General features: G+C 42.5%; 1 protein-coding gene across 1 annotated transcript in view; it reads right to left on the reverse strand.

The window, feature by feature from the left end:
• NEDD9 (neural precursor cell expressed, developmentally down-regulated 9) overlaps nucleotides 1–25,456 on the reverse strand; it is a 38,638-nt gene extending 13,182 nt beyond the window's left edge. The window contains exons 1-2 of the mRNA XM_061449457.1: nucleotides 25,312–25,456; nucleotides 9,382–9,834 (exon numbers count right to left, since the gene is read on the reverse strand). Coding sequence (XP_061305441.1) covers nucleotides 9,382–9,834; nucleotides 25,312–25,323 — 465 coding nt within the window. The 5' untranslated portion in view covers nucleotides 25,324–25,456. The remainder of the gene's footprint in view (nucleotides 1–9,381; nucleotides 9,835–25,311) is intronic.
• Nucleotides 25,457–26,686: the final 1,230 nt, after the last annotated feature.

Below are 26,686 nucleotides of genomic sequence, written 5' to 3' on the forward strand. Positions count from 1 at the left end.
TTCTTTCCTGGGCTGAGTAAGTTACCAGCTCTACTAAGTAGCGGAAAGAAATGTGGTATCAATGCACACAGTGACACTGCCACTTACCTTTGATTGGGTGCTCCTCAGTGAATTTTCTGAGAAGTAAAACTCAAGATGTGTGAAGATAAGTATACGTGACAAATACTACCCTGATACAGGACTGATCTATTTCTTGATACTGCTTCCATCTTCAAAATACCTGCTGATTTTCTCCTATGTTTTACGTCCATTTGTTGTTCAAGACCTGTACCTATGAATATCTGCTTTTCTCCTGTGACTGCACGTGCTCTAAGGTTTAAAGCATGTCCAGATGTCACCAATTCATGGTGTGTTAAAAATTCTTAACTTTGAAGGCTCAGGGATTTAAACAGAAACTTTTAAATGTAGCTATGAAATGCCTCTCCAGTATATGCCCAGTCTTAAAAAACATCCCAGTGGTATTGTAGTGCAAATAACAACAAGTAATTAAAATGGGTGTTACTTCTTTTGAGGTCGTATTATTTCAACCAGATTTATGCAAGTTTTGGGCTGTGAGCCTTAACAATGTAGAGCAGATGTTGTGAAACAGATTTAAAACAAAAAAAGTGAAATCATGAGCTGCCTTTGAGTCCAACCCTCAACTGCTGGTGACAAGGGTATAGCCAACTGCTTTGCAACCAGCCTAATCCTGACTTTTTAACTTCTGGCATGACCTTGTCCATTAACCAGACACAAAAGCAGGTTCATTACACTATTTTTCAGGTTTTTATTTTTCCTAAATCTAAAGGACAGTTTTGTTGTCTTTCTAAACAACTTGTTTTAATCTAGTTAAATTTATCTAGTAGTTAGATAAATGACCTAAACCCTGATGAGCATAAAATGACAGGGATGTATTAAGTGTACTAGAATGGTGCTGACTTGCATTGGCTGTAGCTTTAGATTATAACTTTGAATTTCTGCTTGTTGCTGGTGTTCACGATCACAAACTAAATGCAGATACTTCACAGAACTTACTGAATGAGCAGTAAAGGGCACATAAAAGCTTTAACAGTCTTGTCACTGACAAAATTTTACTGTTTGTTTTGGTTTTTCCCTTTCTTTTATGATGTTTTCGTGACCTGATCCTGCTCTCTCACATCAGCTCTAGGGCTTTCTGCCAGTTGTGTTATGAGCAACATTTCTGCTTGCCTCAGTGGAACAGGCTTGGTGCTGGCTGGTCTTGAATTGCAAGGCTGACTTGGAAGGGGTATTTCCTTCCCTCCGGTAGAGTTGTTCTTGCTTACAAAATGTAATTAAAAAGTGCCAAACCAACACATCTGAGGATGTCCCATTTTTGAGAGGAGTGAAACATACCCGTTGCTATTATCGGGATTTTTAAGAGAAGTGTGAAAGATGATACTTGTCCAATACTCTTGCTGAAAATTCTACCAGTGCCATTGCCATGACAATTACTTAGTTTTAGTCAGACACTGACATCACCATTTCTGCATGCATTGGCCAACAGGGCCAAAGAGCTGATGTGTTACAGTACTGGTGACAGAACTGGCATGCACTGGGAAATAAATGTCTGTGGATGGATCTTAGAGAAAGAAAAACCCCAAATTATTGTGTGATAAGTTCTAGTGGAGAAATATGTTTATCTGCTAAAGCATCCTCTGGAAACATGTGGTTAAATTTTGGCTAGAGTTTTGATTTAATGAGAACTATGTGGCAAAACTCAGCACTTCAACATTTTGGTATCTTGTCTGTGATAAATACCTAAACCAGCAACCTGCTTTAACTATCCCCATCTGTCTAGCCTTCCCATTTAAAAAGGTTGTTACATGAAGAACCATTTGACAAACATGCACTTGTTTTCTTTGCTGGTAATATTATGACTGCCTCATCGTGAAGGCAAAAAGAATGAGATGATGAGATGCTGGGACAAGTAGGGCAGAGAGTAGTCTTACTGCTGTGAATGACATGAAATCCTAAAGGCTCACAAACAATAAACCAGTTTGGTCCAGTCCAAACAACTAATTCTTTTGAGGAGCTTCATCTTAGTTCTGTTATTTCTTCCCTCCTATATTGAATTTCTAGATAGAAAGTAGGAGGTGGGGAAAGCGGAAGCTTAATTTGGGAATTATTGAAGTAGGGTATTTCCATGACTTCTTGTTTCCCTTCAAATATTTGCTTTCTTCCTTTAAGACATTTCTCGGAACAGATCCTTCCCTGCCAAAAGTTTCAGTTTTGGTGAACTGGCATTTCCCAGTGGGCAAGAATATGGTTGAGATGAAGCATTGCAAGAAAGTTTCAATTCCACAAGAGTGCTCCTAGTAACTGGAGTTTAGATTAACACAGCTTGCTTTGGCAAGTTTATGGAAGTTACAGACATCTTTTAAACAGATATAAACTCCATCCTTAATTGTCCTCTGCATCTATATAATAATTATACCAGACCTCAGTCAGGACTCATTGTGCATATAAAGTGGTAACACCCAAGAGGAATGTGGTAGTGTCCTTTAAGGATTAGGGATGGACTGTCTTATGGAAAGTTTCTATCTCCCAAGAACCTAACTACTTTGATTCCATTCTAACCATCTGTTTTGGGAGAAAGCTTAATTGAGATGATTGAAATAGTGAATGAAAAAAGCAGTATTACCACTGCTGTTTAAGAAAGCAAAATTGAAAGGTTTCAGGCCAGGCATGTGGAATGATGATGTTCTGATAATTAACCTTCTTCCAAAACAAAACATCTACAAAACCATTGAACACCTGCAAAACCTGTATTTTACAAAACACTGTAATAAAACTGTTTTCTTACTGTCAGCAACACACCTTCATCTATTTCCTATCTCTAGAAACCACACTTCCTCCTTATGATGAAATTCACAGAATCACAGAATGGTTTGGGTTGGAAGGGACCTTAAAGATCACCTGGTTCCAACCCCCCTGGCCGTGGGCAGGGACATCTCCCACTAGACCAGGTTGCTCCAAGCCCTGTTCAGCCTGGCCTTGAACACTGCCAGGGATGGGGCAGCCACAGCTTCTCTGGGCAACCTGTTCCAGTGCTTCACCATCCTCATAGTGAAGCATTTCTTCCTAATACCTAATCTAAATCTACCCTGTTTCAGTTTAAAGCCATTACCCCATATTCGGAAGTGTTCACACACGGTGTAGATGAGGCTCTCAGTGGCATGGGTTAGTGGTGGCCTTGGCAGTCCTGGGGTAAGGGTTGGACTTAATGATCTTAAAGGTCTTTTCCAACTGGGTTGATTCTATGATTCTGTATCACTACATGCCCTTGTATAAAGTCCCTCTCTGTATTTCTTTTTGGCCCCCTTTAGGCACTGGAAGTCTTCAGAGCCTTCTCTTCCCCAGGCTGAACAACTTCAACTCTCTCAGCCTGTCTTCATAGGAGAGGTGCTCCAACTCTCCACAGTACTGGTCCACCTCTGGTGAGATCCCACTCACTTGTAGGGTCTCATGTGAGCAGAGTAAGGGTGCAGTCACCTCCCTCAACCTGCTGGCCACGCTTCTTTTGATGCAGCCTAGCATATGATTGGTTTCTGGGCTGAAAGAGCACAATGCCAGCTCGTGTGGATCTTCTCATCAACCAGCACCCCCACATCCTTCTCCTCAGTCTGCTCTCAATCCATTCTCTGCTCAGCCTGTATCTGGGGCTGGGATTGCTCTGACCCAAGTGCAGGACCACTTTCTGAATAATCAGTTTTCCACTCACATTTTTCCCAAATGCTCCGCTGCTATACTTAGGTGTTAGTACTTAGAGGGAAACGTAGATTAGACAAGCTTAGTGTTTTGTTAGTATGCTTTCAGGTGTAACCAAAGGCCTAGTTCAGTTTCTAACCATCAAGAAAGAGTCCATTAACCTTGAATTTTTCTTCTTACTCTTTTTTTTTTTGTTTTTGAGCTAAGGTTTGATCCTGTACTTGTGCGTTTGCAGACAGATTTGTGTCCCTGGGTCCTTGGGGACCTCAGTTGTTGGACAAGATTGCAGTGCTGGCCTTTTTTTCTGACACTACAGGGAAAAATGCATGCCTCTGCTCTACAAATAGAACTAATTAAAGAGAGCCCTGTGCTTGGAGAGAAACGGGGAGTAATGTTGAGCTCATATGTTTGCTCAGCCTAATAAAATGCAGTTTTTCTCTTAAAATACTTCTCTACAAATCACATCAGTGACTGACTGCTTACTCTGACTTGTGGATAAGAGTTACTTCACTCAGTGGTTTTCATGGAGACCACTGAGAATAGACTAACTGCATGGGCTTTTTAGCAGTAAAACGGCTTTTCTCCTATTAATGTCACATGGAGAGTTACAAGTGAAACTCTCCAGTCTAAGAAAAACTCTGTGTGCTGGTTTTATACTGCAGTTTGCATTTAACTTGAGAGAATGTCATTCTTTGGAGCTCACTTTGTGAAACTGAGCCCTGAGTGTTGAGGTATGTGTTAGCATTCCTGTTGCACTTGGCAAATTTGCTGTGTGTTCAGCACTTTTAACACTGAAGCAGTATTTTGTTACAAGGGATCCAAATCCCCAAAGTGGAATTTATAATCTGAAAGCAGAAGAAAAGAGGGACTATAATACCACTGTTCAGGCCATTTAAGTAAACAATATCACAGGAAGCTGTGGTATTTCAGACTTGAGGGTAGGCAAGGACATTCTTCCACCTTGGAATGTAAATACAGTTTTGCCAACAAACTACAGAATACAACGTACGCTCCCAGACTTTCTGATGACAAGATATATCTGCCACACAACTGTTTACTACGCTTAATGTGTGTCTCTTCTTAGATCATAATATGAAAATAGGCAAGAAAAAAGATTGTAACATAAAGGCAGGCTTATTTCTGGAACAAACATTATATGCAGCCATTTGTTTCCTCCCAGCTAAACCAGCACTTGTTTAATTGGAAGGAAAAACGTCATAATGTGGCTAACTGGCTTCTGCTACTGAAGTCTGTGCCAGAACTGTCAGGGTGGTGCTGCTTGTGGGGTGGTGTTTCCACTTTCTCGTGGATCCAGTTAACATGACCCTGACAGAAATAAAGACGAGGGAACAAGGTCTGTTTCCTTAGCCATGGTTGACCCAGACCTCCTGCTAAAGGCAGTGAACTCTTGAAAAAGGTGGAGACAGCAGCATCACAGAATCATAGAATAGTTATGGTGGGGTGTGAAATCCTTCACCTGTCAAGCGCATGAAAATAGGCCAGGGATGTTCAAGTGTGAATGAGTTCCTTCCCTGTTCTGCTTTATCCACTTTTAAAAGGTGGCTAAATCTGAGTGTTTCCTGAGCTGCGGAGTCCTAATTCAAACAGACCAACAAACAAAAAAGCTGATGTGTTCCAAGCTGGCATTAATCTCTATTTGCCCGAGTTAGTCCATGCCTTGTGGGAGCTATAGCTCAGAGCTGGTAACTTGCATAGTGCAGCCTCTTCGCTGGTCAAACAGCTGTGGAGCATCAGTCTCTTACTCTGTTTTGTGCTGATTTCCCTTGATCAAAAGTTCTGAAAGCTACTGGTTCCTACAGAAAGCTTACAGAATTTGTCGACACTGTCTTCCAATGAGGAAATGTTTCCCTTAAATTTTTTGGCCAATGCTATGTGCAGGACAGTAGGGACAGTACAACAGAAAAGTGAGGGGAAACACTGAACCAGGAAAAGGGTGTTTAAGTTGCAGGGTACCTTTTTTCACATGTAGCTTTCCCTAGTTTAAAGCTCATGTGTGAACTAATGATTAATCACAGACGCAAAAGAGACTTTGTGCTTTGTCAGCACCTTTCCCAAAAGATGTTCTCAAAGCAGTCTGTATAGAATGAGTTCCCCCATAATTACCCCACATACTTTGCAGATGAGATTGCTGAGGCGCAAAAAGAGCACCCCAAGACCATGCAGAAGCCTGAGGCAAGGATAAAACCCAGGTTTCCTGAATCCCAGATTTGTCCAAAGGTTCCTTCGCTTTGCTGGCTGCAGCAGAAGTAGGTAAGTTTGAAGGCAGAGCACAGAAAGCAGGACAATAGTCTAAGATACAGCTTTTGTATCTTTATGATCCTCAAACACACTTCACACTTGCAGGTGTAACCGTTTTGTGATGAAACTTGCAGTGCAGCTATAAAAGCTTGGGCCTAACCAAGGCTAATTTTAAACCATCCCTCATTATCTCTGTCATTTGTATGGTAAGTTTTAGAAGGCAGTATTTTTATTTGATAGAAGGAGCTGATACAGCTCTGTTGTCAACAACCAGCTTGGCCAGAATCGATTCATCATTATAATTACCTGCCTCAGGACTCTTGACTTGCTCTGCCTTTCTGGCCAGTGAGATGTGTTACCTCAGCACAGCTTTATGACATGCCTGCTGTTGATTTACTGTTGCTTGAGGCTATACAATTCCTGCCTGACAGCAGTTTCTAAGCTCTGCCTGTAAAACTTGTATGGCAGCCAAACCACACATTTGCACAAAGGAAACGGGCAAATGTGGGCAGAAATGGATAGGCCAGAAGCTGCTGCTGGCCCTGCTTACAGTGGTGCCTAGAGTACACAGTCTTCTCTAGCTACTGCTATGGGAAGGGAGAAGGCTTACATATAGGGAGACCTCATAGAAAAATTCTTCAACATCCTTAAAACTGCCAAAACGCACAGCTTGCTAACCAGCTGTTTCTGCTGATGTACAAGGCAGAGTCGCTCACTAAAGCCATTGGCGCAGGTGCCACAAGTTTGAGAAAAGAGATTCACCATTTTGGAAGTCAAAGCAAAGATCCTCAACAACAAATCTTCAAGATTTCCATATTTCCTTAATACCAGGAGTTGTTTTTACTTATCCCAAGAGAAGGAGGATCTAGAGGACAGACTGCTTACTCAAAGGATACAAGTGCTGAAGTGCTTCCTCTCAATTAGACTTTTCTTTAACAAAGGCCTTAGCAGCTGTAGCAGTAAAAATCAGTTTTGCAAAGTTAGGATGATAAAGAATGGAGTATGTTTTACCTCAGACTCACCCATACTAATAACCCTACAGTTTTCTCATCCACCATGATTTCAGTTCCAGTGGGCTCCTTTTAGTGTAGAACAGTAATTCCAAAGGACTTGACACGTCTGTCTGATCAAAGGAGGACACTGCTATGAGGTTTGCCATCTAGCAAGCCTGCTACTAAAACACAGTGAATACTGAGACCTGAGGCTCTTCAGCTAAATAAATTTAAAGTCAGGATTAAAGGGAACCTATCCTAAATTACAATAATTGGCTAATGCTAAGAAGGTTGGTAGCTATTTTTTGAGAGTAAAATGCTTTATAAATGTGTGTGTTTAGTTTTGTCTACAGTTGCCATTGTAGCCATTTGTTTTTATGCCACATAAGATGACCTTTTATAGGTTGCTAGGAATCAAACGAAACAAGTTACAAGTCAGCCAAGTAAATGGTCTTAACTTTCTAAAGGAGGTGACTTGAATTCAGAAAAATGCATATTCAACCTTGCTGAAAAAATTCTAGGCAAAACCTTGGAGAACACAGATGCTTTAGTGCCTCTGATTTTTGTATCTCAGCAAGATGTCTGCACATAAATTAGAATAAAAGATTTCAGTTACTCTGTGTATAGGATTTTAATGCAGTCCCTGTAGCAACCAGCTTTATGCAGAATGTCCTACTAGTGTCAGAGGAGCTGGAGAGGGTGGAAGGAGGGAGAAGAGACTTCGCATGCAGTGAGAGAATTCTTTCTGTGCACAATACACACACATATTTGCATTATGCTAAGTGAACTCTGCTAATGATCATTTAGGCAGGTCAAGTCCTAAGGTTAAAGTACATAGCACTTATTCTAAGGTAGTATCTTGAGCTTCCCAAAAGACTTCAGTGCAGCTCTGCAGTATGGTACATCTCCTGCAGCCCAAGATGGCTAGCTGAGGCATCTCAGCAAAGTGCTGTAATGTTTCATACAGACATTCACTAAAATGTGATCTCTTCTGTGCTGTTCCATCAACAGGCTGTTTACCAGGTGTTCACTCCCTACCTTGGAGGTTATCTGAATTCTACTGTGGGTAGGTAAACTATACTGCTCCTGAAAAAGATTTCACTACATCTAGTGTATAGGGAAAAGAGAAAAGGAAAGAAAAGATGTGAGATTTTCAAGAAAACCCACATAATTGATCCAACAAAGTTCCTATCTCTACCTGTGCAACAAGTGCGGCTTTCTCATTATATCTTCCTGCACACCCTACAAACAAAACCGTAGAACTAAAGCCAAGCAAACAAACCTCTTGACTTGGAATGATTTCACAGATCTTTTTCTCTTGCTCAGAAGGCAAAAATCCATTTATTCTTATCAAGGAAAATGAAATTATACCAATGAAATAAAAGCATGAGAAGATGTCTTCCAAAAGCCTAATATGAAAAAGGATGAGTTGAGGGTGAGTTGGGGGGGTGAGAAGACTGTCTTGTTAATCTAAATTAGGAGAAGTTAGTTCAAACCAGTCAGGAACTTCTTGACAGAGACATCATCTGCTCATGTAACTTTGATATAAATACTATGCTTCTAGCTCTAAAGGTAAGGAGGATGCTAATAGCTGAAACTATACCTTCCTTAAACCCTTTTCAGTTACCAGGGTACCTGGGAGGAACTCTATGAAGTTAAAATGAGGGAGTGACAGGAGGCAGAGAGAGCCCGAGAGGGACAGCAGGAATATGCGAGGAACCACGTAATGCAGTGCTTCTCACTAGAGCCTTGGGAGCTCTCAGCTGCCTCAGTAATGGCTGCATGATGGAACTGCTGCAGTTTTCACTTTCAGTCAAGAAATACAGCTGTAGATAAACATCAAGCACACCTTTATAAGCTTTAGGTGTGGTATTAAAACATCCCTCATTATCACCATCCTCTTGCTTCCTCACCCTCCAAGCATGGCCCTTGTCTCACGAATCACCGTTTTCTCTTCATAGTTCAGACCCACTGGGACTTCTCCAGCAAGGCAGTACATCATTTTTAATTAAAAAAAAAAAAAAAAATTACTTGAGCAGATGATGTAATTGTTCATTAATCTGTGGGTGAGTAAATCTTACTGCAGCAGCTCTCTTTTGAGCATATAATGCAAGAGTGCCATAGGCCATATGTGCTTCAGCCTCCCTGGGGAGCCCAACAACGCAAGACCACATGCTTCTCTTTACCTTTAGCAGCTGTGGTAGAAGAGCTCCAAAATGCTCTACTACGCATCTCAGTTGTGAATTAAGCAAGCAACTGGACCTTCATCTTCCACAGCAGTAAAGTTACTGCTCTAACTTAACATATTTATTCTTCCTGTATCTTTAAGTCCACAGGCTACCACTAGAAATTAACCACTTAGACTGGTGGTCAGCAGAAGTGAGCTGCTTTGGAGCTATGACACAAAAGGAAATGCACACACCTTGTTAGTCAAAGCTGGACCATCAATGCATCTCTGCATGGAGGGTGGCACCTGGTAAATATCTTGTCCTGCTAGACTATGACCAGTGGGTATTTGGTAAATCCCCTGATGAGAAGGTGGCACTTGATAGACAGGGTCCCGTGCTGAGGCATGTGAGCTTGGCACTTGGTAGATCTTTTGCTGATTAAAGGATGATTCTATGATTCTGTGATGTGTCGTATGCCCTGAATTGGACATATCCTGACCAGGAGGACTGTCCTGTACCACTGGACCTATCAGGAGTTTCACACGGTTGCCTGGAACGATGCCTTGCCGGCCATGTAAGGAGCAGAGCCACCATCCTTCGAGACCTTCAGTGTTCTGTTCTATCACCGTCAAAATGTCTCCCTTGCGGAAGGCCAACTCTTCTGCACATTCAGGGACATTATCGTACAGGGCTCTTGCCATAAGATTCTGTGGAGAAAGAAGGGCAAGAAAAACAAGTGAACAAACAAGCTAGAATTCTCCTAAAACTTCACGCATGTTCTAGGTGGAGAGAAATAAGAACTAATTTTGAAAAAGAGTGTCCAGTAAATCAAAATAACATGGAAGAATAATGCAACACAGGATTCTTCTGCCCCAAATTGGAGAAATGAGAAGCTTATGAATTAGAAACACTGCTAGTGAAAACTTTTCCAGTAATCCCAGGTCAGACAGAAGCTCTTTATATGGTCTATTAATCAACAGACATGAAGTCAGGGGAGTTCTGCTTTTTACATTGGGGTGCTCTTCATGTGAATGAAGGCTTGTACCTTCATCTCTTGATATTGGTTTCCCTACAAATGTGCTTTGCGTACTGCTACAGCTAGCTACCTGATATTTAAAATAAAGCCTGAACTGCACTCTTGGTAGGCATAATCCTGAGCAGTTGTCTCCAAACATTTTTACATTTGCAGGCTCCCAAAAGACTTTCCACTAGAGGCACAGATCCGATTAGTATATAGAGAGTGGGCTGGCTTTTCCTAGCTGCTAAGCTGCAGCTCCTTAAAGTCAGGAATGTGTAGATCATCTGGTGAGGAAAAAAATGGCTCTGCTAACAGTAGTACCTCTGCTAAGACATTTTAAGCCAATTATGAGTTGATATAAGCTTGTCTGTTATGTATAACTAACAAGTCTAATCTCTTTCCATGGACTGAGCCTTCTTCCTTCCCTCTTTCTTTGCAGGCCTGTATGGCATATCTAGTTCTGAATAATCGGACAAACTCACCTATTCAGTGGAAAGTAGGCAGGCTGTCTGTACTGACATTCTTGGACCCCTCACAAAGGTCATGAACATTTAATTTCTTGGCTCTAGTGATGTTTCCAAATGTGTTGGCAACAACTGTTCCATGCCTGCCTGCTTTTTGGTGAAGGCAGTCAGGAGAGATGGCTATAAACTAATTGTATGCACTTGAAAAAATATAGGGAGTCCTGGATCTGGAGCACTCTAGCTGAAGTATTTGGATGCAGTACACAAACTGAAAGGGTGCTAATCCACTGTATGATAGGATATGCAGCTGTCTTGAAGTTTTATTTTCCCTCTTTTAATGGGGTAGTGTCAAGCACGGTTTAGTGTTTCTATCTGTTATAATTATCCTCCTTATGGACATATAAAAACCTTTTCTAATCCCTCGCTTGCTATATCTTTCCCCACACTGAAAATTTTCTCATCATCTCTGTGCTTCATCAAGACATCAGACTTCCATTTGACCTTGTTCAGTTCAACTTTTCTTAAGTGTAGAATACAGCCAGGAGGTTGTATGAAGGGCTGACTGGTGGATGTAGAAAGGGTAAGCTCAGTTGTCACATAAAGGTAGATGAATATGCTTTTCCCAGGACATACAGCGTTGAAATGGGGTGCATGAGATCAGTATTCTCTTACTTGAATAGAGATCAGCTTTCAAATGTATGAGAAACACTGGCTTTGCTTATCATTAGCATCATTAGTGAGGTCAGTATAAATTAAGCTGTGGCTTGGAAAAGCAGGTCTGCCATTTTAAACTCCCATGTAAACAGTAGCACTGGGGCCCACCAGTTCTCTCTGATGCTTGTCGATTGAGCTCATCAGTGAACAACACTAAGAAATGCAAACAGAGATAAAGCAGGGAGCAATTTTGTTCATGCCTTGGCAGAACTGTAAAACTATGCTTTAGCATGGTCAAAACCAGCAGTCTCTTCTCGAACACTGTATCTATGCTCTTGACGTGTTGACCTGACTCTCAGCTGGGTCCAAGGAGCATAGAAAAGCTCCTGTTCAGTCTGAATATTCTAGATAATCCCTTATCTTTCTACATTTCTTTCTAGTGTGTTTTCCACAGGAGAAACTGACTAAATGTTATTAGCTCGGCCTGTGCAACTGACTATTTAAAGGAGGCTTGCTCAGAGGATGTTGTTTAAAGGAGGAAGATTATGTGGCCGGGTGTGTGTGCACACAAAACAAGCAAGGCTAAATGCAGATAAACGCTTATTCTTCTCTAGTTCAGTAATTGAAGGCATTTGAAGAGCTTGATTAGCTTCTACAGCAAAGCAATTCTCAGAACAAAGCTGGACTGGTGGTAAAATTAGAGCAGATAAAAGTTCCCATGTGAGTTCTTTTTTTTCCCAGTTGCTCATTATCTGTGTCCCAGTGACCTTCTCACCACCTGGCATGCAGCATGTTAATAGTTTCTGGATGTGCTTCAAGAACTTCTTTGCTGCAAACAGATTCAGATTCTCATTGTCAGTGTTAACTCAGGCACCAGTATGTGAATTACACTAATTGGTTGCCACTTGTTTCACAGCAATTTCCCCAAGGCCTTTTAAATTGTTCAGAGCAATGCCATCAGCATCAGTCACTGATTGAACAGTGAAGCAGGCAAAATATCCTTCCAAATAAGCCAATAGCACTGGGACAGAAACACCAGGCCTGTTGTTTGTTGCCAGCAGCATAGGCACTGCTCCTGCTAAGCAGACCTGTTTTAAGCATTTCCCTGACTTTATTCTTCCACCATAGGATTTCTTAGTATGAGCTTCAGAAGCAGTGTCACAGTTGTTTTCACAAGTCAACAGTCAGTCTTGAGAAAAAGGAAATTGTCACCACAGAAGGTCATCAGGAAACCTTTTGAAAACCACAGAGGTACCTTTAATCTGCTGTGGTGATCAAGCAGCAGTCTCTACTTTTCCACATGCAGAAATAAGCCCTGATCAAAGACACCCCTCAACAGTCCTGGATTGACTGGACAAAGCTGAGTAAGTTCTGGATGCTACGTGCATCATAGCCTACACCTCACTACACTGCTTCTCATTGGTCTCATCAGCTCAAAGACTGAGGAGGGTTACCTGAAATTAACTGGACTTGCTCTTGAAGACATGGATCTGTTACTTATCTGTCTCAAATAGGCACTAACATCTGATATGAGAAGGCAAAGGCTCAGCAATGACTTTTTTTTACAACTAAGTGCTAAGAAAAACTTGGCCAGTTCCTAAACAAATTTGCAACAGAGAAGGGTTTGATGAGAAACTTGTCTTGGAGCTTTTTTTTTTTTACAACTGGCAACTTGCACAGAAGTCCCTTTATATTTCTAATACAAAGAGAAAAAAGAAGGGCAACAGATTCAGAACTACAAGTTCTGTCATGGTAAGGGAGAAGTGATCTGATCCTAGATAAGGAGAAAATTTTGGTTTGTTATAGAGATCAGCTGTGCTTCATAAAATGAACATACTGGCCACCCCCTTTTAGTAACATTAAGGATGGAAGTTTCTGTTGGTGATCTTAAGGTCCTTTTCAACCCTAACCATTCTATGATCCTGTGCTCTCCTTTGGTCCAGTTAAGTTAACATGATATTAACACAACAGGTGCAATGGTGCTCTCAAAGTCTGAAGGTACCTGTGGTCTACCTACAGCTCCATCCTCCTTAAGCTTGCCCTGTTACAGCAGCCATACTTCAATTAATGAGTGCTTCTCTACACCTGAAGGTTGACTGGAAAGATTAGGTTCAGTTTTTGTATCCTTAAGCCTTGCTAGCTATACTGGGATGTTTGGAAGTTGAAGCCAGGGTCAAGTCCCCACTGCGTTAATACTGTGTGCAGGCAAATCATAAAAAGCCCCAAACAAATGATTTGTTCTCAAGAAGCTTAAATTCCTCTTAACCTTGCACTTGAGTGCAGTAGAAAGTACCTACTGTAAAATCACTGAAAAAAGGAAGTTTTTCAGTCTTATGGTAAATAAAGTGCTATCCCAGTCATCAGCAGGTCAAAGTGAAAAGAGGCCTGGCCCTGATGACTGCTGCCTGGGGATTTCAACTGGAACATGGTCCAGGAAAAGGCTGAGCAGACTTTGCTGATGCCTTGTGTCAGAAACTCTGTCTAAAAGAACTAAAACTGAAATGGATACTCTCTAGATTAAATTCAGATTACAGTGCCTTTGGTCCCAACTTTCTACATCAGTTGAGACAAAAGTAAAGCTTTCAAGCTCTCTGGAGGTAAAGTGAACCTGGGATTTGAAACTTCTATCTGAATTTTCCTTTAATGCCAGTTTCACGTCCATTAGATAAATCCCAGAAAGATGCAATTCATATTCTCTGCATGCTTTAGATTTTATTCTCTTTTGCATCCAGGATGCGCGTGCTAATAAAACATGACTGAGAGCAAAAGACGCTGCCCTGAAAGCTGTCAGCTGTTTGACTTGCAGAACCATTAGAGGAAAAAAAGCCCACAACAAACTAACCATCCAACCTCCAGAACTCTGTAAACTATTTTTCTTATTGGATGTTGAAGGAATTACACGCCAAATTCAGATGCATAAATGAGGTCTATTATAGTCAAAGGTGTCTACTCTCTTTAGCCTACTGCAATGATTGTTAGCATGCCTGCAGCTGAATAAAGACACATGAAAATACTTTAAAGAATTTGATCTGTTTTGGTTGGCTTTTCCTGCAGTGAAGAGAACTGACTGAATTTTTAATTTGTGGTCTGGAGAATGAAAAGGCGGTTTGTTGATGAGGCTGAGTGGCACAAGAAGGTACAGGCAAGAGTTAAACAGACTGGTAGAAACATCTACTTTTTCTGTTAAACACATTCAGTGACACTGGTAACAAGAGTGTGTGAGGTGCCCACAGCCATGGAAGCAAACACAGGAATAATAAATGACACACTGTGAGATTTAATACAATGGACTCTTTAAGGGCTGAGTGTTGCGGTGCCAAGCTCCTGGTGCAGGGCTGCCTATGACTCCTCAGCCAGCTCTGCAGTGAATGAACGCTTGAGGAAAAGGTTAAACCAACCATAAACTAGAAGAATTTCATTTGCTTCCCTCAGAGGTGCAATATGAGGATGTTCCAGAGCGCACAGGCTTGTGAACACTGATCCCTACTCTGCGCTTGGCTGGTGGGGCGTGTTGTTTTGTTCAGCTTTGTCTTGTTTTTAAATATTGCTTCCTATATGTAGAGTTTTATGTGCAAATAGAACCAGGGAAATCACCTCTGCTCTTAACTGAAAAAGGGTGGGACACCTCTTTTCTATTACTGGACAAACTGTTTCTTAAAATGCCAAACGGCTTCTCTTCTATGTTTAGCTAGCTTAGGAAGGAAGAGAGGCACAAAGGAAGGAAAGGTGGGGAGAGACACCCCAAAGGAGTGTCTGCGCACAAACCAGTAGCTTCATTTTGGTTTATCCATCACAGATTTTTCATACAGATTCCCCTTTTAGGTTTCTTTAAAAATTAATCACTGCCATTCCAAAGTAAGCTTAAGCGTTTACATACCCTTTTATGGTTACAGTAGGCCTAACAGTAATGATTTGCCCATGTGACTGAAAACCCAGTAAAGAGTGAGTTTTATTGTGAGAGCAGTTTGACTAGAAGCAGTACTGGTAAGAGGGAGGGAAGATTGTGCTCTGTTTGGCCTTTTTTTGACAGAAGGGCTTCAGTGTAAGAGTCACTGGACGGTTTAACAAATGATTTAGCTCCCATCTCATTTTCTGTTTTTCACTGTCACTTTTTATCTGAAGATGCTATGTAATTGAGGGAGGAAGTGCTACCACAGCACACAAGAAAAAGTCTCCTGCACTACCAGGGTGTTGCAGTTACCACAAGCAGGACGACTCTGAAAGGCCTTTAGTACCTAGCTGAGACAGTAGGTCTGACTGCTGGCTCTGGGAACTGAGCTTCTCTGCCTCACAGCTAATGAGCAAGCTTGGCTGGACATACTCAGCATAGTAACATTTCAGTTCACTCTTATAGGCAAAGTTCACAGTCCCACTTCTCAGGCACTCTCTTGCTTTCTTCCACCAAGAAACTCCAAATTTTGTTTTAGTACAGATACTTTTCTGGTCAAGTGTTGCTAGCCCAAATAATTACAAGCCCTACTGGGTGGAAATTAAGGCAGTTTTCCATGCATGGATTTGGAAGGCTCACTTAACAGCTTATGAGAGAGCTATGATGTAACAGCCTGATCAGAGCCCTGAGGAGAACAGGTCTTCATCCACCTGAAGTATCCTTGCATGCTGGTCCTGGAACAGAGGCTGTCAGTCATGCTAAAGTATGCCAAGCTGTAAGGAAAACCTTAGGTCTGCAGGGCAGAAAGGCAAGTGTCTTATTTCACTGTTCCACTGAGCTGTCCCAGCCCCTCTGTCTGGCCTCAGAGAGGGGATAAGCCAAAAGTAGCCATGTCATGCTCTGGATATATTCACTGCCGGTTTTTTGCAGACACAATACTCTACCCAGCAGGGGTGGCAGGCAGGCAGCAAAGGCCCAGCCACTTCACACTCCTGATCAAGATGCTGATGTGGTCCATCAGTTCACTTGAGACTGGCATTAGAATATAACATAAACATGTGAAAGACTGAAGGCTTTCTAGTTTGAGAACTTTTTTTGTTCAGCATAGCTGTTTGGTTTGTTTGTGTTTTTTTTTCTTTGTAGGCAGTTGGCAAAGTACTTTGCAAAACTGAGGCACAGCAGTGAACTGAAACTTGGTAGGGAATCCAAATGCATGAATCCAAAAGAAGGAATTAGGAGGGTAGAGGGGGTGGAAACAGAAAAGGAAAACTGTGAAAATGAAGGTTAGAGCAAGAGATCCTAACTGAAGCTTTAGCCTGTGTGAATAAAATACTTCATTCTTCTGCACTGAGTGCATCAGCTTATTGCTGTGCCTGACATGTCAAACTGGACAAATTTTGTTGAAAAGAAAGTTTTCTGGTTCTGTATCTATTAATTGCAACAAAATGATAACTCTACATTTGCTCTAAGGGTAGCAAGGCAGGCTTTGTCTGCTTGTTTGGATGACATTCTTTCACCTCTTGACTGAGTTTCAGATTTTTTGCTTGGTTAGTGTTACTTTATTTTAGAGGGGATGTGAAGTGTCGCGGTGCTGCTCTGCTTTCCCAGGCATTACACAGGTAATTGTAGAAATATAATTTGAGGTGAGATGTGAAATAAGGAGTTGATTTACCCCTTCTGTTTCTAAGGCAGTGAAGGATGAATATAACGTATCACAAACACCATTCGAATAACACGAAACCTCTGAGGTGCTCGGTGAGTGTGTATGGGGAGCTTAACAGAAGTGGCAACTCCCTTTTACTACATAGCAACCTTGTGTTTGCAGTCTGTGCAGTGAGACACAACAGGTCATAGCTACACTAGCAAGGAGCGTATCTGAGGTAATGCTGTTTTGCGTAGCCCTGGGGAACACCCCAGAGATGAATACACTCTACTGCTTGTAGTCAGACCACCCACCCTGTTTTGGAGCTATCATGTAAGACCGGTTACAGTTTGTGACACTCTGTTTTACAGTGAAGCAGAGCAGTGATCCACTAATGATGTGTCCTGATCTTATTCCCCAGCCCTCCAAGTTCCTAGTGTTTTTCAGGAGTGCTGCAATACCATTTTCTTCGCTCCCTCTGGGAATGCAGATCACATCCCCTGACTTACCTTCAAGACCTATTAATATTTTGGGAAATTCCACCACACCTAACTCACAAAGTTTGCTGTATACGTTTTACCCTTATAACCAGTTTCCTTTCCCCCCACCCAAGGAAGGGTGTAATCTAGTTCCATGACTCTAAAAGGCCTTTTCAAATCTGTCTGAGAGCTGTGCCTCCTGTGACTTCAGCAGGGGGGGGGCAGGGGGCAAGGAAAAAATAAAGCATGCAAACAATAGCCTTAGAGTAAATATGATCTCACTATGATTAAGCCACAGAACATCAAAATCAAAAAGCAGATGGAAAACCCAACCTCGTTCCCTCAAGCAAGCAATTAAAAACTTAATGAAAGGAGATCGGATGTTAAATGCTTAAGAATTGAAGGAGCAGAGCAGAAGGGAAAAAAAGAAAAGAGATGGAAAGAAAGAATCCTGAAACGTGTGTTTCGAGTTCTCAGTTTTCCATTTTCTGGCATTTGCAAGCAGCCTTCTCCCAGACAAAGTTTCCTTAAAATAAGAAAAACTTTCCCAAATTTAACCCTTCTCTGTGCAGCTCTGGGGAAACAATCCCTGCTACACTGTCAAGAAAAAGTGGCTATGTAGACTTAGGACATCAGTACTGTCGCCAACTTCTTTGTCTCATGTTTTTAACTTTGGGAAATATGATTTTTTTTTCTTCCCCCCCCCTCCTTTTTTTTTCTTAACCTAGTACTTAGCTGAATTGAGACATGATCTTCTTCCCCAGTCTCTCCAAAGCTCTCCATAGAAGGAAAAGCCACCCTTCTCTGTCACTTTAGTGTCACCATCTGGGATACTACACAGCAGCTGCAACTTGGGATGCCCTGAGAATCCAGATACTGAAAAACCCCTCAAGCTTGGGAACTCATGTTTCTAGCCCTGGGCTAGCCCTCAGCAGGCTGGTGGAGGGACAGGAAGAATCAGACACACTTCCAGGTAAGCCAGGCCTGACTGGCAGATGAGGGCTTGCCAGGCGTGGTGAGGGTCTTCTCCATACCACAGTGCAGTGGCCAAAAGTCAACAAGCCTCCCAGGACAGCTTGATTTTGACAAGCTGACATTTTCTAGGGAAGCATACCCCTGGAGAAGGGAGAGGGACAGTGTGTGGGTATATTTCAAACAGTTCAAGTTACTATGCTTACTCTCAGATTGAAATACAACATTAACTGTATTCTTGATTGCATGAGAGATTGGCTTGTGCAATTCCTGGGCTGCAAACAAGATAAAGCAGTATAAGCAGGGAGAGAGAGGAAAAAAAACCTAACTGCTTGTAAACTAGGCTTTTCTATAACAGTAAAACTTGGTTTATTACCCCAAGCATTTTAACTGCCTGTAAAATCCATAGGACAAGGACATTCATGACCCTACTGACTGCAAGCTGTATGTCAAACAGTGTATACTTCCAGTCGTTTTGTACTTAACTCTTTGGACCAAGAAATTCACTCCTTTGACAGAGAATACTTGAATTTTCATGGCCTGTATTTTCCTCCCGCTGACCTCAACTAAGCAGGACGTTCACTGCAGAAACTAAGACTTACTCTTAGGATCCTCCAGCATTTTCTAAGATTTGTCATCACCAAATGGCCCAGAGTATTGCTACTAATAATAATTTCAACCTTGCTGTGAATGGGGCCTTCTTAAGAGCTTCTGATGCACAGAATGCATTCCTGTAGTGTAAAACTATACTTACTACCCTTCCTTTTCCGGGCAGGCTAATCCACTCTGACTGTGAATGAAGTGCTTTTAAAACAAACACCAAAACAGAAAGGTGAGAATGGGCCTCATCCCTACAGAGAAAAAAATATACACTTTTGCTGTGCTATGCGCTTGTGTTTCTAGGACTGCAAACTATAGCGTTAGCAGTCCTGTTTCTTGTCAAATGCAAACTACGTCCAAATCTGCTGCGGAAAAATGAGCTCTTTAAAATTAAGGCAGTTTCCACTACTGTAATGTCTAGACCAAAAAGCAAAAGAAAAAGAACACCTGCCAAGAGTGGCCTGTGATAAACAGGCAGCAATATTCCAGGGCTGTACTCTTAGATGCTATAAAGTGACCCAGCTTCACCGACACTGAGAGCTGCAGCCATTTACAGGCAGCAAGGAATACCTCTAAATGCAGCTTTACTCAGCAGTAGCCTGACTTAATACTGCTGAATACATGCCATAAACATTCTTCTTTAGTACAATCCTGGAGGGCTGTCTGATCAATACTACAGAAGACGTAGCATAAAGCATCCTTCAAGGGTCAGAGCACTGTTGTAAGAGGTAAATGTCCACTGCTGTTACGGATGCTCAGGGAGCGCATACAATGTAAAAAAGCATCTTAGAAACTGCTTGGAAACTGACTTGCACATTTACGATTTCAAATGTCAATGAATGTGGGCTCCTACAGAAGTATGTGGACTTTAATGTCTTGAAGTTTAGATACTTGTCTCTATCTAAAGTGCAGCCAGAAACAGAGTAGAAGATAAGGGCTCTCCACAATCATTGCAGCTAAGGCATATACCTGTTCATGCTCATTTAGGCGCTTATTTTGCTTTAAAAATGAAATTAAACTCCAGATCTTGAAGATGGGCAGGTTCCTAATTCCTGTTGGCATGAATGGGATTTAAGTACTTAAATGTCTGTGATAAGCTAGTCCAAATTAAATAGCAACACAAAAATGACTTTACTTAGGCCCCAAAGTGACCTCTATTGCATGCAGAAGTCATTCCCATGCCCTTAACATCTTTGATAATAGCAGTATGATGAGAAGGAAGCCCTCATCATGGAACCATGCTCCAGTCATGGTTTTCTACTTTTTGTATGCACAAGAGACACAAGGCTGTTTGCTATTTCCAGATACCGAGAGAACACCCTCATCTGCTGTACTTTTGTGAAAGAGCAGGACCTTGTGGTTGGCTGATGATTACAGTGAATGTGGTCCGAGGACTACACTCTTGCTTTTTGCAAGAAGACCAACAGGCTTCTTGTCTCCTACAGTTTCTAAAGTTGGCCAAGGCAACCAGTAGGCACACCCATTCTAGTAGTGGTGCTTCTAGTAGGAGGTGTGCGCAACTCAGGAGAATTACCTCATTCAGACTTTTACTTGGGTCACTAGACACACCTGGCCTTGCTGCAATGACTCTGGTGTTTGTAATGGAGCAAAGGCAGTTCAATACTATAAACTTCTCCTGAGCCACCACACGTACGAGTTCAATGTTCAGTGATAAGATATCAGTGCAAGTATATTTTTTTCTAACCCCATTTGCTGCTATGCTTGATATCATAGGATTCCAAAGGTGAGTTTGTACAGTCTTAAGAATTGTGGTCTAACATTTAATAAGTTAACAGTAACACTGCAGGAGACTTCCCAAAGTCTAGGCTGTGTTCTGCAAAACAGTAGTTACTGGTTTAGAAAAGCTGTGTAACTCTCCTAAATTGTACTTTCATTTTTCCTTTGTAGAAAATGTTTCCATAAAGTCTTACTATTAGGGAGTTCTCCTGCTCTCAGACCTGGCAGATTCTCCTCTGATCAGGTCTTCTGATAGTATGGCACTGTTGGGTCAAAGTATCTCAAGGCTAAGTAATAGCCTGATGTCACTGCAACCTCTAGCAGCTTCTTAAAAGCATGAGTGGAGCCCTCAGTTTAGTCTCCAAAGTCTCTTCTATTATCTAGGGTCAAACTGAATTGGGAATATCAAAAATATAAAGAAGACTGTTCATCTAGCAGTTCTGCTTCCACACTGTGTATTAGGAACTACTGGACAGAGGCAGATTAAGGCTACCAGTTTCTTGATGAAATAGATTTACAGCTACATTACTCAGGAGCAGCTGTTTGCATAAAAACATGGAAGTTCTGAAATCATGCAAAAACCTGCATGCTGTTAGCTGTAATGCTTTGTGATGGTTCCTCTTCTTCCTCTGAAACAAGTCCTGTAACATCCCTAAGTCTCAGCACCTCCATCTCTCAAAAAGAATTAACACCACCTTGCTATCCTACCAAGTCTATGGGAAAGCAACTATCATGTGAGGTTCTCAAACACCCTGAGGTATTGAGGCAGTTACTTCTACTGGAGGTACCCGAAATTGGAGGCTTATAAGCAGCACTACCGGGGGTGGGATGGGAGAGGCACACAGCAGTGAAGAGAGGGAATCTGAAAATCCAAGCTTTGGGGAGGAGCCAGTGATGTTGCTACTATCTCACTAGTGTTGCTACTGATTTAGACCTGACAATGCTGGACTCCTGCCACCTCCCTCTGTACAGCCACAGAGGGGAGAAAAATCACGGAACTTCCACTGCAAATTCACAATGGTAACAAGCATGGCACAAACTTGGACAGTTTTTCCCTTTGTTGGTTTGTTCCTGTAGTACTACCTTTTACCAGGTTTTACAGTTCCTATTTACTTCTAGGTTTGATTGCCACCCTGTGACTTCTGAGATACCAAACAAAAAAAAAAAAAGAAAAGAAAAAGAAAACAGAGGAGTGTGAGGAATAAATGAAACAGAGAGGATTTGGTTAGTAAAGTACAGGCAGTTCTTTTCCCTTTACATAGCCCAACACTCAAAGTCTTTCATTGCCAGGGTTACAAGCGGCTTTTCACAAGCATTCCTGGTTGGGAATACAGTATTTCTTCCCAGGGACACTATTTTGTTTGTCTTGGCATGCAGACACTGTAATCAAGTCTATATATTACAGGACTCTGCCTTAGCACAAATGGCTGGCATTTCAAACCCTATTTAGGTTTCTTCCTTGCCCAACAAATTATCTAAAAATAGATAATCAAGACCTCATACTTTACATCTACGTCATTCCTTCTGGCTTAAATGAGGTAAGGAATGTAGGGGCTTTTTTCTTCCTCTCTTCTTTCACTGTTTGGATCTTTTGGTAAACAGATAAGCCCCTCTTTCTCCTTCCCCCTCTCTTTTTGTCTTGCTTGTGAACAGCCAACAAGCTACAGAAGCCTTATTATGATTAATGCCTTCTCCCTTTTGCATCTGTCACACTTTTATTGCCGGAGATAAAAGCATTGGAATTGCTGGCTAGATTATCCTCTCCCATCATGTTCTTCTCTGATCATAGTAATTTCTGGTATTTCTGATCCTACATAGCACATTTCAGCTGTAATTGCTTCATCCTTGGAGTCACAGTCTGGGTTAGGGTTCAGAAAGGGTTTATCCTACATTCTGGAGTACCAAATACTGGAATAGCATCCTGTGAGAACTTGATGGGATGGGGGTGTACTTGGTGGCTCATGAAGAGTTAGCACAGAAGGATGCCAAGTTCATCAAATGAGGAATTGGGGTATTGCCATAATACATCTGCACCTGACAGGAATTAGTTTCTGAAAGTAGCTTATAGACAAGTAGGACTAAGGCTCACAACTGATATGTGAGTATTTGTTATGCTTAACATTTCATGTCTTTCCGTTGCTCACTCAGAATAACTTTTGTGTTCTCCATTATTTAACCAGAACATGAGTGGGAGAATAGGACCTAACCTGGTAACATCCGTAAGCCTCAAATATGCTTTTGCTTTGAACAGTCATAGCTTCATTGAATTCCGCACAGTATGCAAAAGAGACACAGAAGTGTAGAGACATATATAAGGCAAAATTCTGAACTTGCCTAAATCCACAGGGATTTTCCCAGTGGCTTTCAGAGGGTTCAGACTTGAATAGCATATTGGAAGAATTTCTGAAGAGTGGGATGGTCAATAAAAGAAGCTTAGGTGAAGTGAAAAGCAGAGTGAAAAAAGGGTAGACTGGGTAATGGAAAGGTTACCTAGGCCGGAAATTAGTTGGTTTAGTCACACTGAAAGTGAAGCTGTGAATGACGGAGAGATGTACTCAGGGTCTCATGCGAGTCAGATCCTGTTCTGTTCAACTGTTGATACTCTGATTAAACTATGATAAGCATCTCAACCATTTCATTAAATGAGGCCTTATTTCATGGACTATCAAAATGGAAGTAAAGAATGACAGGCCCCAGTATAGCACCAGGAGCAGTTAAACAGACCCAACTCTGCACCTGGAAGCTAAGCCACCTCTGGAGTGATGGTATGTCCCCAGGCAGGCCATGAGCACATTCTGTTCCTTTATCTTCTATATACAATAAAAACTATAGGACTTTTGTTTTCCTATAGAAACAGAAAGAAAATACAGAAAAAAAAAAAGAAAAAAAGACTGAATAAGCAGGTATTTTCTTTACATGTTGCTTCAGGGATAAGAAACAGCTCTAAGGATCTTTGTCCTCGTTAAGTAGTGTAAGAAACTACTTCACATTTCCCAGGGAAAGTAAACACCGGAGTCTGACAAGAAGGCTTTTGAGGCCAAACCCTTCAGTCTTTTTTAATGGCTTGTTCTTTCTTTGTCTAGCTTTCTCTGCCCAGAATTACGTAATCACAAACCCAAACAAAAATGCTTATTCCAACCAGACAGCCCGAAGGAAACATTAAAAGCAGGGAAGACTTCCCCCTTTTGAGCCACTTTACCAGTCCCTATTCTTGCAGTGCCACTGGGCTACATATGAGGCATGGTCTCCTTGCAGCAGAGGAAGGCCAGATGGTTACCAAGAAGTCTGGGAGCTGTATAACTATGCAGGACCATTATTTTGCCACTGTGACACTGCTCTTCCAATCCCAAGTGCCTGATGTTTCTAGGTAAGATTCACAGCTTCTCTAAGCAGGTATAAAGTCTACCTGAACTGATGTGAGACAGAGTAAAAAGGTATGGGAGATAAATGCTATCACAGACTTCAGACAGCTGTTTGAGAACATACTAAAAAAAACAAAAAGAAAAAAAGGGGAAAAAAACCCCAAACCCCAAACAAAAAAAAACACCTAAAATTCGGACAAAAATCCTCTCAAATCATGTATCTTTGTCCATCTCTATCTTACATTGTTTATTTTTCCTGGTTATTCTTAACCACCATGAGAAACTAGCAGCAGCTTTGAAGACTTAACTTTAACTTTTCCCAAAGTTTGGGTATGAGAGATCCTGAAAGCTTGGGCTGAGCTCAGAGCTATATGGAAAAGCAAGAAAATCTGTGTATATTTGCCTAGGTATCACTTGCACATCTCATTCTGCCCAGTGTTGTAAAGTTATAGCATCAGGGCTCTTCTATATTGCACTTCACTTCCAAATCAAGTTAGTCTCCAAGTAAGCATATAACGTGTGACATTTCCAAATCACTTCTTTTATTGATGCTGAAGTTATTTTTGGCAGAGGAAGGAAAGTTTTCCCTTCCTTCCCCCTTTTTTCCAGGCACACAAGATTATGGCATGTCTGTACAGTAATCTAATGCTCTGTGGGCAATTCAGTAACTTGCCCAGATGGTTTTAAGTAGAGTAATACTAGGATGAAAGCCTCTAAATTTGTGACTTCTGAAAAATAAAACCAACTCTGGTAAAAGCTTAATCTAAACCCACTTATTTCACAGGGGAAAGGGGGATAGGCTAACCATTATTTTAAATACACAGTTGTACTTTTTCTCCTTGCTTGTAACTCATCCGACAGCCCGCCCCGAGAAGCTGCGCTGTGATAACGAGACACTCACAGAGGGCTGGAAAACGGGCGTTACACCGCGGGGAGACGCGGCGGTACCTGCCCCAAACCGATGCTGGGCACCACGTACACACCCGCCTTTCCCGAGCCACCGGGCTCGACCCGTTAGCCAGCGCCGGGGCAAGCGGGGAAAGCTCTCCACCTTCTCCCCCTATCGCGAACGCTCCAGAGCGCCCGTGGATGGGGGTGTCTCCGCCGGCTTGCCCCCGGTTCCCCTTTTTCCCCCGGAGCACCTCCCCTGGGGCTCTATGCCTGCAGGCTGCATAGAGCAGCAGGAGAGGGGAGAGGGGTCGGCCGATCCCCGGGGCCATCGGCTGTAACCGCCTGCCCCGAAAGAAAAGGGGTGCTGAGGGGAGCCCCGAGCCAACCGCTTCGCAGTGAGGGCTGCGACCCCCTCAGCGAGCGCTGACAAGCCCGTGAAACTCTGCGCGCCCAGCCCTGTCCCGTCGGCGGCTCACCTTGTACTTCATGGCTGCGGAGCGCTGAGGAACCGGCGCCGCACCCGCTACTCCACCACCCGCCGCATCCCCGCCGCCTCTCCTCGCCGCGCCGCCCGCCCCACCGCCAGGCTACCCCGCTCATTTGCATAGCGCCCTCCCATTGGCAGCGCTCTGGACACGGTGGGCCCTCGCCGGCCACGTCGCCTGCCGCCCTCCCGGTCGCGCCGCCTGGGGGCTGCTGTCGCGGTGGCGTGTATCGCGACTGAGCCGCGCACGGTGCGAGGGCTGCGGCCCTGCTTCCGTGACACAGCGGCACCCGCCGTGCCGCTTCGGAGCCGCTCACCTCGAGTTCGCTGCGTGAAACGGACACTCGGAACAAAACGGCTTCTGTCTGGCCAGCCCAGCCCAGCCCCGGCTGCTACCCGCTGTGCTTGGGGAGCCTGAGCTTGACAGGGTTCAAAGCACCCAGGATCCCGGCGAAGCCCCCCCCAAAGCCGCCCCTCGTAGCCTGAGGCCTGCAGGGCTGTTCGGAGGTCCCTGTGTGACGACAAACCCGCCGGGTGCTGGACCTTTTCCATCCATCCCTTCCATAGTCGCCTTTTTCTTGTGCAGCTTTTGGAGGGTTTGAGTGCTTCATGCTGCTTTGTCGTCTTTGCAATTGATTTTTGTTCTCATTTGTCCCCAGAATATAATCTGCTTCTCAAATCAAGATGCTACGTGCTCACTTTGCCTAGGAAAACCTGGTGGTTTAAACAGTGGTTAGGCACCACAGACCAAGATGGCTTTAATGACCTAGAGATGTCCCTTATAAAGAGTGGCTATGGCAAATAAGGATTATTTGGGAGAGTGTAATCATTAACTCTGATATCCTGAGGGCAGGAAAGAGCGGGAAAAACAAATGTGTGATGTTCCTTCATGCTTTTTAAGTCAGACTCCTTAATCAGGCATGATTAATATGGTGCACATAATGGGAATCTTTGTGTATAGGGCATACTCCAGCTTGTTAGATGAACAGGAAATAAATTCTCTCCTTTTTGCCTGACTTGGATCTTACCCAACATTTCTAGGTCACAGATGGACTCAAGACTATTTCTAGTGGCCTAAGGAAAAACAGCGAAGTATAATCTTGTACTACCAGATTACAAGCATAACTTCATTCCATCATACAGTGATATCCTTTAATTCTCATGTGACTAATTCTCTAGAGAGGGATCCTATTGCTAAAATGGCTTCATGGCTTCTAAAGAATGTCATACTTTTAATCTGTAATCTCCTTCATTCTCTAGTTCCAGCATAAAATATGTGGTTATCTATACAAATTTACTAAATGAGTGCAAAAAAAAGCTTTTTTTTTTTTTTTTCTGTATCATCTTCTTGACTGCATATACCCCAA

The sequence above is a fragment of the Pezoporus flaviventris genome, unplaced genomic scaffold (genome assembly GCF_033815535.1).
Source record: "Pezoporus flaviventris isolate CSIRO_AGI_PZ_B2104156 unplaced genomic scaffold, CSIRO_AGI_Pfla_v1 ptg000007l, whole genome shotgun sequence".
In the NCBI taxonomy this organism is placed as follows: domain Eukaryota; kingdom Metazoa; phylum Chordata; class Aves; order Psittaciformes; family Psittacidae; genus Pezoporus; species Pezoporus flaviventris.